Below are 17,766 nucleotides of genomic sequence, written 5' to 3' on the forward strand. Positions count from 1 at the left end.
AACAGCAAAACTAAATATTGTACACATACATACCGTACAACAAATTCAAACACATGACCAAAGAACAACACCCTCCTCAGCTAAATACTGTTGGAGTGAAATGTCTGCAAAGCTTGTTCAGATTTCAAGACTGAAAAGACATCTTGCACACCAAAGTCTGATGCATTAAGTATTCTGACCCATTTGCAGTATAGAAATATTTGACTGTCCGCAATGTCATATAGTCATATTGCTTTCTTCCATTTTCTCTGGCTTCCCTATGATGGTATCCGTGTGTTTTTCTTCAAGATATGGGCTCAGCTGCCACATTCAGTCGGCTGGGAATGATGAGTTGGATTTGACATGAAAGGTAGCAGTTTGATTTCGGTAGGTTTGAGCTGTCTGCCATCTCCCAGTCAGACATTGACTGACCACAGAGACACACAAAGGGGTGGAAAAAAAAAAACATAGAGGACATAAAATGTCATTTTCTCCCTTCTTTTTCCAACAGCAAAAAGAAAAGAAAAAAAATACAGTTGGTGGTGCAAAGCCTCGAGGACCTAAATGTTTTATTTAATAAGAGAGTTACAGCCTAAAAAAAAAAGTCCCGAAGGCGGTTGACTCACACAACTCTGAAGAAGTTAGTCATGAAAAAGTAAAGATGCTCGGAGCAATGTGTGGGCAATGAAACAAAAGTCAGTGTGCATTCTGTCTAATGGGTGAGGAATGACTTCTTCAATTAAGACGGGGCATGATTCTCTCACACTTTAGAGCAGATACAGGATTGAAAGTTATAATGATGCCAAGCTTTGCTAGGAAAACAAAGAGGCCTTCTCATTTACAGCTCCGGAAACACTATTGCATATGTCAATGTTTTTCTCAGTAAATGCACTTCTAATGAGGCTACTGACATAAGATTTGCACCACATGTTGATAACAATCCAGGAATTACACCCATGCAAAGAAATCTAAACAAATACATTCACAATTTATGTGTAATAAAGTGTAATAATGGTTGGAATAAGTATTGGAAACAGCTACCAGAATGGCATAGAAAAAATATGTCGGTATTTAACAAGCAGGCCAATCTAAGTGACGGTGTGGTAAATTATTAAAAAATAAAAATCTCATGATGAGGGAATGCTCCCTCAAGACCCATCTCAAGGTTCCTGGCATACTGACAACAGTGGTTACAGACATATTTGTAAACTTCTGAATATTCCAGTGAGCACTAGTAGGGCTATGATCTGGAAGTGAAAAGAAAATAATTTTACTATACGTGAAACGGGATCAGATGCTCCTTGAAAAGAGTTTGATAAAAATATAATTTAGAAGTTTTCTCTAAGAGCCAGGGACCATTCATAGAGAGCTTTAGAAAGACCTGGACTTGGCAGGAACAGTTGTATCATTAATAGTAAGTTAATATGGCCTACACAATCATGAGGAAGATTTGATAGTTGTTCAGATTTGAGGGGGTAAATGAGATTATCTCTAAATGGAATGAGTCTTTTTACCCCTAAAATAAGATAATTAGATATACTGCACTTGAAATAAGATGGTGGAGATGAGTTATTTCCTATTTCAGGTGCAAAAATCTTATTCCATTGGCAAATAATTTTTTTTACCTCCTCAAATCAAGGAAACATACTCTCATTTCAAGAAAATGTTTCTCATTTTTAGTTCTGTTTTTGCAGTGTGTTGCTACACTTTGCATTTCATGTCAAATTGAGGTCCAAGAGTCTGGGGAAAGAATGAAGAGGCACAGAGCTTTTCCATCTGCTGGTGTTGGTCCACTATGTTTGTCAAATTCAAAGTTGGTGCAGCTGTTAGTGTGGGACATGCCACCTGCACACACTGCCAAATTACTATTCTATTAGACACCAATCTCTCCTGATTTAAATCCCAGAGCCAACAATGCAGACAAGCTGAGAACAAGCTGTTTCCCAAACACAACAGCAGAGCCACAGGCTGATTGCCTCCATGCCATGTGGCCTGCTAAAGAAGCACCGACCGAGTATTGAGTGCATACAGGTATATCTAAAAACAAAATCTGTCTAATGTTTGTGAAAGAGTTACAAGAGACTATTTTTTATGTAGATTCATTACACATGGAATATTTCAAGCCTATATTATATTATTCAGAAAGTATCTTTATTTCTGTGGACTGAATATGGTTGGACCTCAGTTTGTATGAGTTTCTGCATCAGTGCAGTGTGGCATAGAGGCGATCCTGTGGTTCTGCTGAGGTGTTCAGGAAGCCCAGATTGCTTTGATAGCTGCCTTCAGGTCATCCACCTTGTTGGGTCTGGTGTCTTTCATCTTCCTTTTGACAACACCCCAGAGAAGTGATTCAGATCAAAAAGATTTCCTGGTCAGACGAACACGGTAACAACATGGTAATTGAAGCAGCTTTGGTACTTTTGGCAGTGTGAACTCAGCATCACCATAACGCGTGTAACCAGAAGGAAGCATTAAATGCTCTAAAATGTCTTGCTAGACAGCCGTGATAACTGTGGACTTCAGAAAATCTAGTGGACCAGAATCAGCAGATGATATGGTATCCCAAATCATCACTGACTGTGGAAACTTCACACTGGACTTCCTCCATACTCAGGTACCTTGATTTCCAAACGAAATGCAAAGTTTACTCTCATCTGATAAGATGACGTTAGACCACTGAGTGTCCAGTTTCTCCTCAGCCCAGGAAATACGATTCTGATGCTGTCTCTGGTTAAGGAGTGGCTTGACAGAAGGAACGCAACATCTTTCAGCCAATGTGTAGGATGTGTTGGTGTGTAATGGCTCCTGATGTGCTGACTCCAGCCTCAGCCTGAATGGATTTAGTTTGAATATCCTCTTAAAGCTGCGGTTATCCCAGTTGCTGGTGCTCTGTTTGACTTCAGAGACTATCTTCTGGACATCTGCCCACCGCACTTTGGGTCTTGATTATCTGTATGCCTTAATCATCAGCGTTACAAGAAATACAGGCTTGAAATATTTCACTCTATGTAATGAATCTATCCATGAGTTTTATTTTCTTAAGCAGGTGACAACAATATTTAACTTTTTCGCGATATTCTGATAATTTGAGATATACCTAGAGACTGCACTATATAGAGAAATGTTTTAGTAGGATGGCATTCTTTATTAACCTGTTTAATTGATGTTAAGCCATATTGTAAATTTACGAGACTTTTGTTTGTTTGTTTTTCTTAGCTTTTATTGAAATATTGCATGTGGAGTGAATTCATTTATAATGTGGGTTTATGCTATTGTTATTTTTTATTGAATTACTAAAATGTAAGATTTCCAAGATGGACTTATACAAGACGAGTGTTTGTTTACAGGAAAAAATGCTGAATCGTTTTTCATTTCTCTCCTTTTCTGCATCATTTCATTTCTCGCGCTCATCATAAAGGCACACCCTTCCATTTATCAGAAAAGAAGAAATATGATTCGTGATACTATAGCGGTAGTATAGCGCAACCCTTGCATGCACCTGCTCCTGGCTGTAAAGTCTATCCTGTCAGATGGGGGCCAGTGTGCGCGCATCGTACTGTCGCGGACACACGGAGGCGCCAGAACACTTAAAGCATCGATCCTGTGCTCGTATTGACTTGTAGCTCCAATTTCAAACCAGACGTGAAACTCATTGAGATGCCTCCCTCTTTCTCTGCCGCTGCTTTCTCTCTCCCTCTCTCTGGAGCTCGTTTTTAGCTGCATGTCACTCAGTCGCTCAGTCAGTCAGTCAGTGGCCCCGGTCCGCTGCGCCTGCGCCTGTCTCCACAGCTCTCCAAAAACCGAAACGCGCCACCGCTGCCGCCACTGCGGGCATGACATACAAGCAGTAGTTGGACTTTCCGTCTGCCGCCTTTTGAGAGGATTTAAAGAAGGAGACGTGGAGACATAAGAGAGGGAGAAAGGGAAGAGACTCATTTCTGGCCGTGCCGTGCGTCGAGAGGAGTGGATGAGTCAATGGCTGGGGCACAGCCTGGAGTTCATGCGTTGCAGCTCAAGCCAGTGTCCGTGCCGGAGTGCCTCAGAAAGGGCAGCAAATTTATGAAATGGGATGATGTAAGTAATGGACAGACGCGCCAGCTGTAATTATTTCATTTATGGCGACATCTCAGGGTCATTTCCGTTCGATATGCATGCGAGGCATGTTACACAATCTATAAGCGACTCGCGCAACAACGCAGCGGATGGATTTATTTGCGGTGGGGACTGCAGTGACAGGGGCTGGTGGCTTTGTCTTCATGCTTAAATGCAGATATGCTGCAAAAAAAAAAAAAAAACAACAAACAAACAAAAAACGCAGTACCCTGGCAGGCGCTTTGTTTACGTCTTAATGCAGAGTATTTGTAAGAGTGAGTGCACGTGCCTTTGCCCCGGCCTGTCTGCACAATTTGATCAATAGATGCTATTCACTTTTTAAAACTTCAATTTCTTCTCCTTGTTCACTGTAAAAAAACAAACAAAGAGAGTACGTACAACAAACGCAAGATTTATTCTTAACATTTAAATAATAGATTCCCTTTTTTGTGTTTATTTTTATGTTTTTATTGCAACTATATGTATAGGACTGTAGCTGAAATGCAAAGATCTTCGTTCAGTAAAACATACTTTTTCATCAGACCACTTAGACCCCTATGCACTTGTCTCAAGAAATACATTAACACTTATCTCTAATAACCCTGTATTGACTTCACATAAAGCTGTCATTCTTCAGATGAAGTTATTTTCTGCCATGCTACCATCAGGCATGCCTTGCAGAATATAAAAAAAGGCAGAATTAAAAGGGAAAGGGACGTTTTGTATGATTGCCTCACTACCAATTTGAATAACTGTGAATTCTTCTGCTGTCTTCAACCTGGATGTGAGCTCATACTGTGTGAGAATTTGCATATGATTACCTATTTTTGGTAATGTTTTTTTTCCCCTTTTCCCTGTATTCATTTTCTATTCTTGTCTAACAACCTCAAGATGACATTTATGAGCTCCTTGGTGCAAAGGCATTTTGAGATTATTCGACTCCAGGTGAGCCAAGCACAGCGCAGATGGATGTTACAGAAGTGTGAATACAGTCAGTCCAGTCGGCGGTGAGGAAATCACGCATTCCACCCTTGTCAATCATCAGAGGGCTGGTGAATTTCTTTTAATTTGATTCCATCAGCTTTGTCTTTGTTGTGAAAAGGGGCGTCCAGTGTAAGTCGTTTCCTCTTAACAGACGCGTTTGTGCGCAGCCTTTGGCACATGCAGCCGATTCTCCAGAGCCAAATGCCTGTCAGACTTTTCCTGTGAAGTAAAGACACAGGCCTACCCACAGATACTTTCTGTGTCACTTCCCATACAGGTCCTTCCTATTTCCTATAATTTGGTGGAAAGAATCACAGCGGATAAGGGAGTCTGACTAAGAGAGGGGAGCCATAGCGAACTGGCAGTAGAGAAGAATTTTATTAAATGATTTTCTTCTTATCACAGCTTTGGGTTTTGGGCTCCTTTTCAATTATTTCCACATTGAGTCGTGTAAGTCACACAAAAAAAAACCCGATATGGATGTGCATCTTTATTGTATTGCTTTTCTCTGATGTGGGTTTCATTTATTAATTTTTCTGTGTCGGTGAAAATTAAATTTCTTTTTTTTAGTGGGCACATGAAAGCTGTAAAATTTGTTTACAGTACATAAATCCCATACTGTGTTATGAAAAATGATGGCCATGATGAAAAATGTATGTAAGTATGAGAAACTGAGGTAAATTCCAGCACAGTAAGCGTGTTGGTTGGTTGTTGGAAAAAGAACAGCAGGCCAATCAGCTGTAGAAATGTTTGCTGAAGTCCCAGACCTCACTGCTAAGGTCACACAGAAAGACGGAGGCATCGCATTTATTTCAACTTCAGCTTTTAGACAGTCAGAGACGTTTACAATTTCCTTTGAGTTGTTTTAGTCAGTTTAAACAGAACATTTGACTCTAAAAACTATCATTGAACTGTAAAGATGTTTGGGACAGATTTCTGTAAAGATTAGACTTGCCAATACCGATTATAATTGATTCTAATTTCTCTTAAAGTACCATAATTAACAGCATTTAATATATTTATTTTTCTTGCCTTTTATCCCAAGTGGTCATTAATGTTTTATATCAAAAGCAAAGGTGATGTCACACTGTGTGCGTGAGACACTGGAGATCAGCAAGAATGGAGTTAGCGTTGCTGTTACTAACATGGCCCTCTTTGTATATTTTCTTCACACTTACCTTAACCAGATTTCCAAAAAGGCCGCCAGCAGTTCTAAATCCAGGATTTTTCATGAGAAGCAGACACTGAAAGCTCGGAAATGATAAAACAAAACAACTATGCTGTGTAAAATTTAACCTTCCTGGTATCTGCTAGAAGTCTTACTCTCTCACCACCTCTGTCCCTAATTGGCTGAATGAGCTGCAATCACGTCACATAAATTGTATTCTTTTAAATATCTTATTTAATCTCTGTTTCATCTGATTTAAGCTTTAAACACCTCACTGGCATGACTATAGCTAACTTTATCTACGCCTTCCACATATAAAAGTGTTGTTGTTAGTAGGACTTGAAAGCACCATGGTGCATTTACTAATTGGAAAAAAGATCAGATTTTTGAGTTTATGATTAGCTGTTTGCTGATCAAGACACATCAAGCTAAAAAATGGCCATGCACCTTCAAACCAATTTATTGATGTATCTCCACTATTATCTGCTTTCTAATAAAAGTGAAAGGAAGCATTTATCCAATTCCTCATTACAATAACGAACAAGATATACAAATATAATAATGGATCAGTAAACATCAGAGATTATCCTATCGTTACTTTTGTACCATCCCTGTTTTCTGTGATGCCCTCTGAACAAGATCTTATCGTGGGAGCTTAAAATCCAGGGAAAGTAGCAGGATATGTCATTAGGAGACCGAACAGAAATGCGCTGAGCTCAAATCTCCTCACCAACGACCCCCCTTAGGTGATGGCTAATGGTACAGATGCTTCACAGAAAAAAAAAAAATAAATAATGGCAGTCTTTCTTGGCAAGGATCAATGTCCTCAGGGTATTTGTACTTTTGTAAGTGAGCCAGTGATCACTCATTTTACCCTTCGCTTCACAAAAAGAAGAGCACAGCTTGCTAAGGTTGTCCAGTGAAATGACAATGAAAAATAGCTAAACTGAAACAGTTTGAAACTGGTCGCTGTTGGTCCGCCAGAAACAATACGAGCATGCTAGAAACAAAAGAAACACGCAGCAGTCGGTTTATGTCGAATGTTGAACCACTATAATATAAACCACAGGAGCCTTTGTTTTTTGGACTCCCATGAGAAAGCCTTCGCTGAAAGCCCATAACGGCCTAATGCGTTTGTTGTGGTGGCCGTGGAAAGTTGAGACATTAAGAAAGAAGCTGGTGATAATTACTGCTCTCACATCATTAGGTTGACTCCCAGAGCTCAGAAACTATCCTTTTCTTCTTCCACTAACATAACAACCAATCCATCAGATGCCACATCCTGTCACTGCATAAAATTTGAATTAGTTTAATGGAAATACAAATGTTTTTTATGAAAAGTTCTTGATCGACCTCATTATTAACACATTTGTTTAATAATAGAAGTAACTGATGTGTTTGATGAGTGCATGAAATTGATATTTTTCTGTAAAAGTGGAGTTGGAGGAACTAGAAGGCAGACAGAGTTTCAGCCTGTCTTTAAAAGTAACCATATTAAACCATTTGTTGCAAAAAATAACAACTCATGGAGCACACCACCACCCCCTGTAATAAAATGTAGTGGTGGCAGCTTCATGCTGTGGGGATGCTTTTCTTCAGCAGGGACAGAGAGGCTAGATGGGGCTCAATACAGGACTAAACCTGTTAGAGACTACAAGAGACTGAGACGATGGTGGAGGTTTACCTTTAGCAGCATAACAAACATAGATATAACCAAACTTGGATCAGAGCATACTGATGTGTTATAACGACCCATTCAAAGGCCAGACCGTAATCCAATTGAGAATACATGGCAACATAAAAAAAATAAATCACAGATGTATAAACAACAAATAACAATTAGAACTTCACTATTTAGAGTATGTGTAAAACTATTTCTAAACCCTTTATAGTTTTCTTTCAGCAACTCACAATTATGCACTCTGTGGTTTTCCGTCCCGGTGGATTTGAGGTTGTGGTTAGAATAACAAAAAGAGGACATGAATAGTTTTGTATGCCCCTTTACAAAATACTAACATAAGGTGAGGGGCTCTGTCCTCACCCTATGCACAGTATTTCAGTGATCCCCGGACGTATCTTTTTGTAATCCAATCAATCCTGCAAAGATTGCACAACCGAAAATGCTCCTTTAGAGTCTCCATTCGATTTTCACGTGAATGTTGCCATAGTGAGCATCGCTGTAGCAAATGCCTCTGGTACAGCACTTTACCAGTTCACACTCGGTTTCGAACATGTCCTTCGTTTAGTTTGCGCTCAGTCCTTTTCTGCCTTTATTCTCTTTCTCTCTGTTCCCTTCAGCGTCCACATGGATCTTAGTGTTGCTCAGCCATGGAGCAGGTGTTTCATTTCCCATGAAGTGTGACTGTCATATTTAGACAGAATATATATTTTTTTATTTAGGATGCGCCTCTGCAGGACAGTACAGTTGAATATGCTGTTTACCGCACCCCCCAGCCCAAAGCTTTCATAATATGCTAAACTTTAATTGGCATGGGGTCACACCCAAATATGACACGTGTAACAGATTCTCACCATTCGCTCTGCCTCCAAACACTGTGATGGGGACCTCATTAGTCGCCTCATGAAGACATTTTGAAGACTTTGTCGCTCTGGGCAGCAAATGCGGTTGGATTTCTCTGATCATGGTTGATTGAAGAGGACAATATGCTACAGTTCAGCTGAACCTCTGCCACAATGGGTGCCGAGAAAAAAAAAAAAAAAAAAAAAAGGGCAAAGGCTCTTTCTTTTTATAGAAGCATCCAATAATATCTGATGTTGCCATGTACGCCTCAGGGTCAAAGCGTGTGTGTGAAACACAGAACCGTCTGTATGTAGAAGCTGTGGGAAAGCGTGTCCCGTTGCAAGAAGGGAAACGGGGAAACATCAGCTTTGAAACAACCTGCAGCAATGAATGCAGACACAACAAATGCACTCGCACGCCAGTGTGCTGGTCATTTGTGGCGAGGCCTCATCGCGAATTGGAAAGCACTAACCCTATAAGGAAAGGATTGTGTGCAAGCAGCAACACAAACAGCAGTTTTAATGTCATTTCAGGCTCTGGAATGCCAGCGGTGTTAGAAAAAGTATGCTTTGATGTTGACAGACAAAATTAACTGGTTTACCTCAGGGAATATTCCGCCATATGTACTCCCCGTATGAGACCCAAGAGGGATGCAGTGTTACACGGTGACTCGCTGATTAACTCCAGATGTCTTGTCTTGCTTACTGCAGGATTCTACCACTGTGACCCCCGTGACTCTAACAGTTGACCCCAAAGGGTACTTCCTGTACTGGACCGACCAGAACAAGGTAAGACGGCAGCTTTACAAGTCTATTTATGAAACTGCTTGTACTGGAAACGCGTTTAGTCTGAACTTAGACCTTCATGCTTACAGAGCTGCAAGAATACCACCTTGTTGAATTGCATTTATATCACGTTTAGTTATCGCAGCGGCAGTAACAATTGTTCCCCTTATTTCTGTTTTAAAATGATTGAATCTTTCAATTGGGGTGGAATTTTGCATATGCTCCTTTGTGTTATTACCAGTCTGACGGCTTTCTGCATGTTTAGATAGATGCAAATCAAAGACACAATTGCAGAGGTATCTGTTGTTAAGTCAGCAATTAGACAATGGGAACATGAAGTCAAAGTCTTAACCTAAATTGGAATAGGTGTCAAAGTTAAGATATAAACTGAATATATATTTGCAAATACGGCTACACCAGCAAGGTGGCCCTTTGTGTTTGCAGCCTATTTATATAGTTATACCGGGTCATATACCAGGTGATTATGGCTGTCTTGGCATGGGTTGTTGTGACTGGTTGTACTGCTGCCAAAATATTTTAACATATTAATCATTGCAATTATATTGATATTGTTTGTACTTATACTATTTGTTTCTTGCGTTGTTATTGTGATACATAGACATAAGTAAAAATTAAGAGAAAACACCTAGTAGGTTTATTAAGATGTTCTTTTAGCTGAACATACATTTTGGTATTCTGCTTTATAAAAGGTAACTCATCCCCAAATCAACCTTTTTCTTATGCCTAAGGTTCAACAAGTGTCTAGCATTGAATTTTGAATCAGTATTGCTATTGTTTCAAAAGTTTTTGTGACGTCACTTGGCGAAACTGACGTCAGTAGCGCTGCCACTGCGGGGTATAAACCAGCACTTTTACCACCGTAGCAAGCACTGATGCCAACTTAGTGACTTTTAATGCCCCTCTAGCAACTTTTATTCGACTGTGGTGCAAGAGTGATTTAAACCATTGCAACTGCATGAAGCCTTGATTTGTTCACCAGCCCATGCCTTATCTTGAGATGTTTTGCTGCTTCATGTTTGAGAACACAAAACATTACCAAATCCAAATCATCATCTGGTGGCAACAGTGCGACATCTTCATCCACTGTTGCCACTATTCAGCACTGTATGCCGAATACAGTGCTACATAATCAATTGTATGGTGGTACTCTTAGGTTTAGTTGTGACCTCATCAATCTTTCTAGTTAAATACATACAATATACCTTTTAGTGTAGGAGATCTGCTGCAAGCTCGCTGGCTGTGTTTATTATAAATACAAGGACATGATATGAAAAGAATAACCAGATCCAGGCAGGACTGCACTTGTCTCTGTATTGGTGCCTTCCAGTTATCTATCATGGTGTGCCTGGCAACACAGACCCATTGCCACAAAAGAAGGAATATAACCTCAATTTAATCAGTCGAACAGCTATGGAGAACAAGAGACATAAATCCAACAATTTTCACCTGAAGTGCTTAACATGACACCTGTGTTTTCTACCCTTCTGTAATGAGGAAACAGACGCTGTAGTCCCTGTGTGGTGTAGCAGGGCGAGTCCACATTTATAATACTTGGGGACCCGGGTTCAAATCCTTGTTTTGTCTAAAGGGCATCTTGTGAAAAAACTCTGTGTATAAGTTGTACTGACTTGCAGTGGCGCTCCCTGATTAATGCAGCAGCCGAAAGAACTCACACTAATGGCTAACAGACATCAGGAGCCAGGTTGGGAAATTACTTCTGTCATAATATGTTACATTATCAAAAACTTCCCCCTAGTTTCCTTCTGTAAAAAAGTGGGCATAATTTGCATTACTCCCTGTTTATTTGTATATGCAGTGCAGCTGTTAAACTCGGTGTCTTGAGCACAGATCTGCTTGTCCAACGCCTCCAAACAGCTCGATACGGGTAATGTGTTCCTGTTCTATTTATGTGTGGAACTTTATCAGCAGTGTTAGTCTGGTGGAGACTAATTAATAGCAACCATTGATTTGATGCTTTCCTAGATGAGCATATTTTACTGCAGCGATAGCAAAGCACAGACAGGAGTGCTGACCGAGACTTAACCTCACCACACAAGTCCACACACACGTCCTCCCCTCCTGCTTTGTAAAAGGGAAAGGATGCGATTAGGTTGCCAGCCTAATGTAAATAATACACGGTCTGTGGAAACAGAGACCGCGTCTGCATGGAAAGTGCACAGTTCTATTAAACAATTAACAAGGAAAGAGAGCAAGTGAGAGATAACTGTGAGTGTAACTCTCTAATTAAATTGAGAGATGCTGGGGCAGGTTGACATGAGTTCACTATTATTTCCTCTCTCTCCATGATGAGGCAAGGAGTTTGAATGATGAGATTTGAGCATCTATGTCTCTGGATCGGCTTATGTGTGTATATGGATGTGGATGTCTGCTCAGTCTCCCAGCACTGAGAACAGTCCCGCCTCACACATAATAACTCAGGCTGATACCAAGCAAAGCCTGCATAAAACTCTATTAGGGCATAAAAAAAGGCACCCACTATCGACCTTTGTGCCACTGTGTGTTAGCATGTGTTTGTAAAGATGACTTGTCCTGTGTGTCAGCTAACGTTTATTCATAACGGCATTAGACATCTGTTCAACATACCGATTCAAACAAGCTGAAATGCTCTGTCCGGTTGCTACGGGTGTTTGTGAGACTCAGCCTGATGGCCTGCAGAGTAAAAGCATTCCTTGGATTCTTCAGAAGCACAGCAGGACCGTGCTCAAAGTGCCAACTGCACTGACTCTTAGACTGTCATTACCTCTGATGGATTCAGGTATTTTCTCTATTTTATGGTTTTGTATAATGAACTTCTTGAACCAATACTCATTTAAGGCTTTCAGCCACCAAAGTGGTTTCTGCCACCAGACTTTTTCTGGGGGTTTCTTTTGAAAGTTCTCAGAAACTTCCTACCACATTCCCCATGTTTCCTTTATCTCTCTTGTAGAGATAATCACCTACTCCGCTTCACCCATTTGACCTCCTCTGCTTCACCTATTTGTTGCAAAACCTCCATGCGCTGCTTCGTCTGTGGTTACTTTGTCACAGCACTCACTGTGGCACCCACTAGTGGTGGGATGTCTCAAGCTGACTAGTCGTAAGTCAGATTTTTGCTCTCAACTCAAAGCAAAAAATGAGCAGAGAGACAACTCCTATCTTGAAAAACCTATAAAGTTGGGACACTTATAAGTCACGACATCCCTGTATCTTTATAACAAATGTTTGATGGTTACAGCTCTCAGCAAGTGTTGGCACCAGACTATTGGGGGAAGTCCCATTCACAAACTAAATAGATGTCGAAATATTTGAATACTTGGTCCTTCCTGCAAAGGAAAACCCCTTTTTAGTTGATGAATATCTTAATAAGATGCGTGTAACAAACTATTCCTAATGGACACTTGCCAGACCAAGACCTCATTGTTCCTGATACAAATAGTTGGTGTATGGTTGTCTTACTGTATGTGACTACAAGGCCATGCGTGATTAAGCTGATAACTTTTCATTCGACAAAACAAAAAGCAAACATGATTGTTTGTTGATTGATTTAGAATCATATTCCAAATACCATATAATTGGGTTGGAGCAGCAATTGCACAAGCCCATGTCATGATACCACACCCTCTATGTAATAGAAGAGACTTTAAGATAAGAAATACCTTAAGAAATACCTTAATTGTCCCACAATGGAGAAATTTAGATGTGACAGTGGCAAAACACATAGTCATTCACTAGATTAGTATGAATAACAAGCTGATTTAAAGTTAAAATTTGATTTCCTCTTGACTTTTTATGTAACACGTTTCCTGATAATACCGAGATTATGAAGTAGAATTGCAATAGGTGTGAAATATGATCTCAATTATGCTTATATCTTATACATTTGCTCATCTTCAGTTTAGGAATGAAGGTTAAAAGGTTCTCCTAGTTTCAACCTGCTACTATTGTTTAATTTATTGTTCAATGAAAAAAAGAAATCTGTTATCTGTTGATTCTACTTAAGCATGTTTAGTTACTTGAACACTATCTCTTCATGTCTTAAAGAGAATGTAATAATATTGTGTAGATACTATGACTAGACAAAGACAAAAAAAACTTGCATTTGTTGGATGTCGTGCATATGGTGTTGCTTCAACATTTTTATTGTTTCCTAATAAATCAATGCAATGACAGAAATTAATTTTCCTGAAATAACCTGCCAACCTGATCGCACAGAATGTATTGTTGGTTCAGGTGAACTGTTTGCTTGCTGCACAAAAATGTATCCTCCTCACCTGTCTGCTAGTCACTAAGCTTAACATCACAACATATAATCCCAAGTATAGCCCTAAGTGTGTATATATATACATATACATATACATATACATATACATATATATATATATATATATATATATATATATATATATATATATATATATATATATATATACGCAATGTGTCCTGAAAGGACTTTCACCACAGTGACACGCGGTGACAAATAAATCTTCTTGATTGATTACAGAAGTCAAGGGAACAGAATATTACAGGAGAAATAACTTTCACACAGACAGGAGCCGAGATTCAGATTCACACTCTAAAGATGACTGTTCAGTTACACCAGTCAGAGAGATCACAGGATAAAGACACCACTAGTAATCTAGAAGTTGCATGGTAATCAGTGAGGTTTTCTCTCTCTTAAAACCCCATCCCTTACTTTTAATTGATGAAATAGGTTTGGAGGGAAGTGATTTAGTTGTGTTGAAGGAAAGTGACAAAATCATCTTTAATTACCGCAACATTATAGGCTGCTGCGAAAGCAAAAGTTTTGTGTGCAACCGATGTCCACTATTGAATTAAATAGATCCGAAGCACTTTCTTAGTGTTGGTCAAGATCTTTTTTTCTTTTTAATATATCAGTATTAAAGTATCCTGTGGAATAATTTTTGGAAGAAAAAGAAGATACATATTGTTTTCAGCCAGTGTATGACTTTTCAGGGAAATGTAGAGGAAATGTAAGTGACCTGTCAATGGTTCCAGTTCAGGATATGAGCTGAAAGAGCCTGGATCCAATGATAAGCTTAATTTGATTTTTCACTTCCCTCCCTTCACTAGTGGGCTCTTGCCAAAGCAAAACCTCTAACAATGCCGCTCCTGTTGCAGAAAATTCAAATGCAGCAGGATGATCTAGCCGCAAGGTTTTACACTTTCTCTACTACAGGTGCAAACCATGTAGAGTTGAGTGTGGTGTAAGCTCTGTTGTCATGCTCCACACTAAATTTTCACACAGGACGTTGCTATGTAAATGATTGCTGTTATAAATCTCCCATGTTTGCATTTGTTTGGTTCATAGTTCAGCTGTCTATTTCTCTGTAAATTCACTTCTTCCTTTGAAAAGACTGAGTTCAAGAAATAGTTTCACAAAAACAGTAGATAATGACACCAAATAGTTCCACCTACATTATATATATATATATATATATATATATATATATATATATATATATATATATATATATATATATATATATATATATATATAGAGAGAGAGAGAGAGAGAGAGAGAGAGAGAGAGAGAGAGAGAGAGAATTGTATTTTTTAACAGCATCATATATATCCAAATAAAATGATTTCCTTGGTTACTAATAAAGCTGGTATGTCTCTATGTGCTCATTAATAAAGGTCATTGTAAGTTTGCACACTATCATTTGGTGCTTTCCTAGTGACTCATGAACAAGGAACTGGAATATTTTTAAAGCAGCAATAATTCAACTTCAGAAACAAACTTCCTTCTTCAGCTTCTGTGACTGAAAATGAAAACATTGGTGATTTTCTTTTAATGTTCTGATCACACTGATAATTTAGTGTCAATGTCTTTTAGAGTACATTTCCAGTGTACATACACTTTGGTTTTATTTACAGTAGAATTGTGGAGAAAATAATGTGAGCTTTTTGTAAGGTACCTGGCTGTATTGACAGGAGGTTACTCTTCACCATCTATTTATGTCGCAGTGTTTTATATCATTGTCTGAAAAATGTTTAAAAGATGTTACCACTGGATTAGGATGTGTCAATAATCTGTCAAAGGAGAGAGATTTGGGATTATCTACAGCCGGGGTTCCCAAAGTGGGGGTCAGGAGATGATCCAAATGATGATCCACATTTCTGACTTTACAATATCAGACATAGTTGTTTTAATATAGCAAATGTTTTGCCTTTAATCATGGAAATTTGTTTTTTTTTTCTCAAATATATAAAATTAAACTAAAAATTTCAGAGGTTTTTCTTGTCACAATGTACTTCTTTGTGGCCAGTAATTTATTTTCTTTAATCTACAATGGCCCTAATAATTTTTTTTGAGGGGTAATTACGAGACTAAAGTAATATTATTAGGTGTATATCAATAAAACACACCATGAGAATTATGTTGTAATATCATGCTGTCGCTTCATGCTTGCTCAGTATGAGGGATTGCTGCAAAGTCATGGACAATGCAGACGACTCTCCCTGTGGCTCTATGCTTCTCCAGGAGTGAATGCTGCTTGTCGGGACTTTGATGCAATCAACTGGTTTCCTTATATAGGACATTTTTGACCAATCTGTATAATCTGACCCAATCTGTATAATATGATTGAATTTGACTTTGTAAAGTGCCTTGAGATGACATGTTTCATGAATTGGTGCTATATAAATAAATTGAATTATTATTATTATTATTATTATTATTATCATCACCAGAATAAAGTCATAATATTATGAGAATAAAGTTGGTATATTATAAGAAGAAGGTCACACAGTCGTTTACACAATCGTTTCAAAGCACTGATACTAATAATAATTTGATGCAGATATGCTAAAAAGATTTAGTATTTTCTTATTCATGAAACTGATTTTATAAAGTATAACTTTAGAAAATGCTTCATATGCTCTTGCACAGATTCATCAGTTTGATGAAGCAGTTTGCTTTTAAATTACTGTTGTAAAAGTCAATAATAATATTTAGCTAGTGGTACAATTTGAAAAAAGAGGTTTACAAGCAGTTTGGAACTGAGTGTACTTCAGGTTTTACCTGTTTACTGACCAGTTGTTGTTTGTACTTGACACAAGCTGGCAAAATTGCTGTAACGTGATAAAAATCTGTTTAAGAGTGGCTTGTTTCTTAGAAAAAAAAGATAAAATCTTAATTGTTGCTTCACTGTAAAAAAGAAAAAAAAACTTGCATATAATTCTTCTCTGCTTTCTTTTCAGTCATCAGCTTCCAATCTTTTGTTAAGTGTTTTCATCTCGGGCAGTGAGAGTCTTCTCATCATGCCAAATATATTATTAGTATGCAGAATGTGAATGCGTGGCACTCAAAATATGTCGGTCTGCTAAATATTGCATCAGGGTAGTCTTTTGTGATTTTGTCATTGGCATGAGGATGGCAGTTTGATTTATTGAGCAGCTCCAAAAGATTTGTAAAACCATCATCAAAAAGAATTTAAAATGTGCCAAGAACCTATAATCATAAACCTTGCATTTGAAGCCGCAATCCCACTTCTTTAGGGCGCTTTTTTTTTTTTTTTACGTTGCAGTCGTGGTCATGGTAACAAAACCAAGTCTGCCTAAGATTTGCTGATGCAGCTCAAATGACCACATTCATACACTGCATTTTGAAGACGGACACTTACATTTCTCATCAGATGGTGCCGTAAACCCAAAGGCCTCCGCTTGCCTAGACATACATTGACTCACATTCTGGTACCGTCCAGCCATGAACAGGTGGCTTCACAGGTTTAAAAATAATTTGTACGTCTGGTGGTTGTGGCTGCGTCTAGTGGGAGGAGCGATGCAGCACCGAGAGGTGGAGTGACTCAGTTAAATTAACAGCCTTTTAGTTTAGTTGCCATGGTTGCCTTGTGACAGCACACACCTTGGAAATGTCACATTCTCTCTCTCGGCCCCCGCTCATAGTCTGAGGAACACTGCCACTTGGAAACTGATATTGTTTCCGTGTAAGTGCGTGTGAGTGTATGCGGGTGTGTGTGTGTGTTTCCTACGAAACAGGCTGTGGTTGCAACAAAAGGTTAAACACTTTCTCTCGGGAGATTTATGTTCCAGCAGCGTGCCAATTTCAGGACGTTCGCTGGACAGGCGCTCCGCGTATGGCATTGAATGATGTTCAAAGGTGAAACACAGGCCACCCTGAGCCAAAACCAGACTTACACAGTCAACAGCTGCCATGCTCTGGCTACCTCTGA

At 38.9% G+C, this 17,766-nt stretch overlaps 1 protein-coding gene across 4 annotated transcripts in view; it reads left to right on the forward strand.

The window, feature by feature from the left end:
* Window positions 1-3,611: 3,611 nt before the first annotated feature.
* Window positions 3,612-17,766, forward strand: part of LOC105929055 (1-phosphatidylinositol 4,5-bisphosphate phosphodiesterase beta-1) — a 164,748-nt gene continuing 150,593 nt past the window's right edge. Inside the window, exons 1-2 of one of the 4 annotated variants that reach the window (XM_021318590.2) lie at window positions 3,612-4,053; window positions 9,455-9,532. In XM_021318590.2, the coding sequence (XP_021174265.2) occupies window positions 3,955-4,053; window positions 9,455-9,532 (177 nt within the window). In that variant the 5' untranslated portion in view covers window positions 3,612-3,954. The remainder of the gene's footprint in view (window positions 4,054-9,454; window positions 9,533-17,766) is intronic. The other 3 variants (XM_036134178.1, XM_021318589.2, XM_012866656.3) reach the window with 3 other exon arrangements.

Source organism: Fundulus heteroclitus, unplaced genomic scaffold (assembly GCF_011125445.2).
Source record: "Fundulus heteroclitus isolate FHET01 unplaced genomic scaffold, MU-UCD_Fhet_4.1 scaffold_76, whole genome shotgun sequence".
In the NCBI taxonomy this organism is placed as follows: domain Eukaryota; kingdom Metazoa; phylum Chordata; class Actinopteri; order Cyprinodontiformes; family Fundulidae; genus Fundulus; species Fundulus heteroclitus.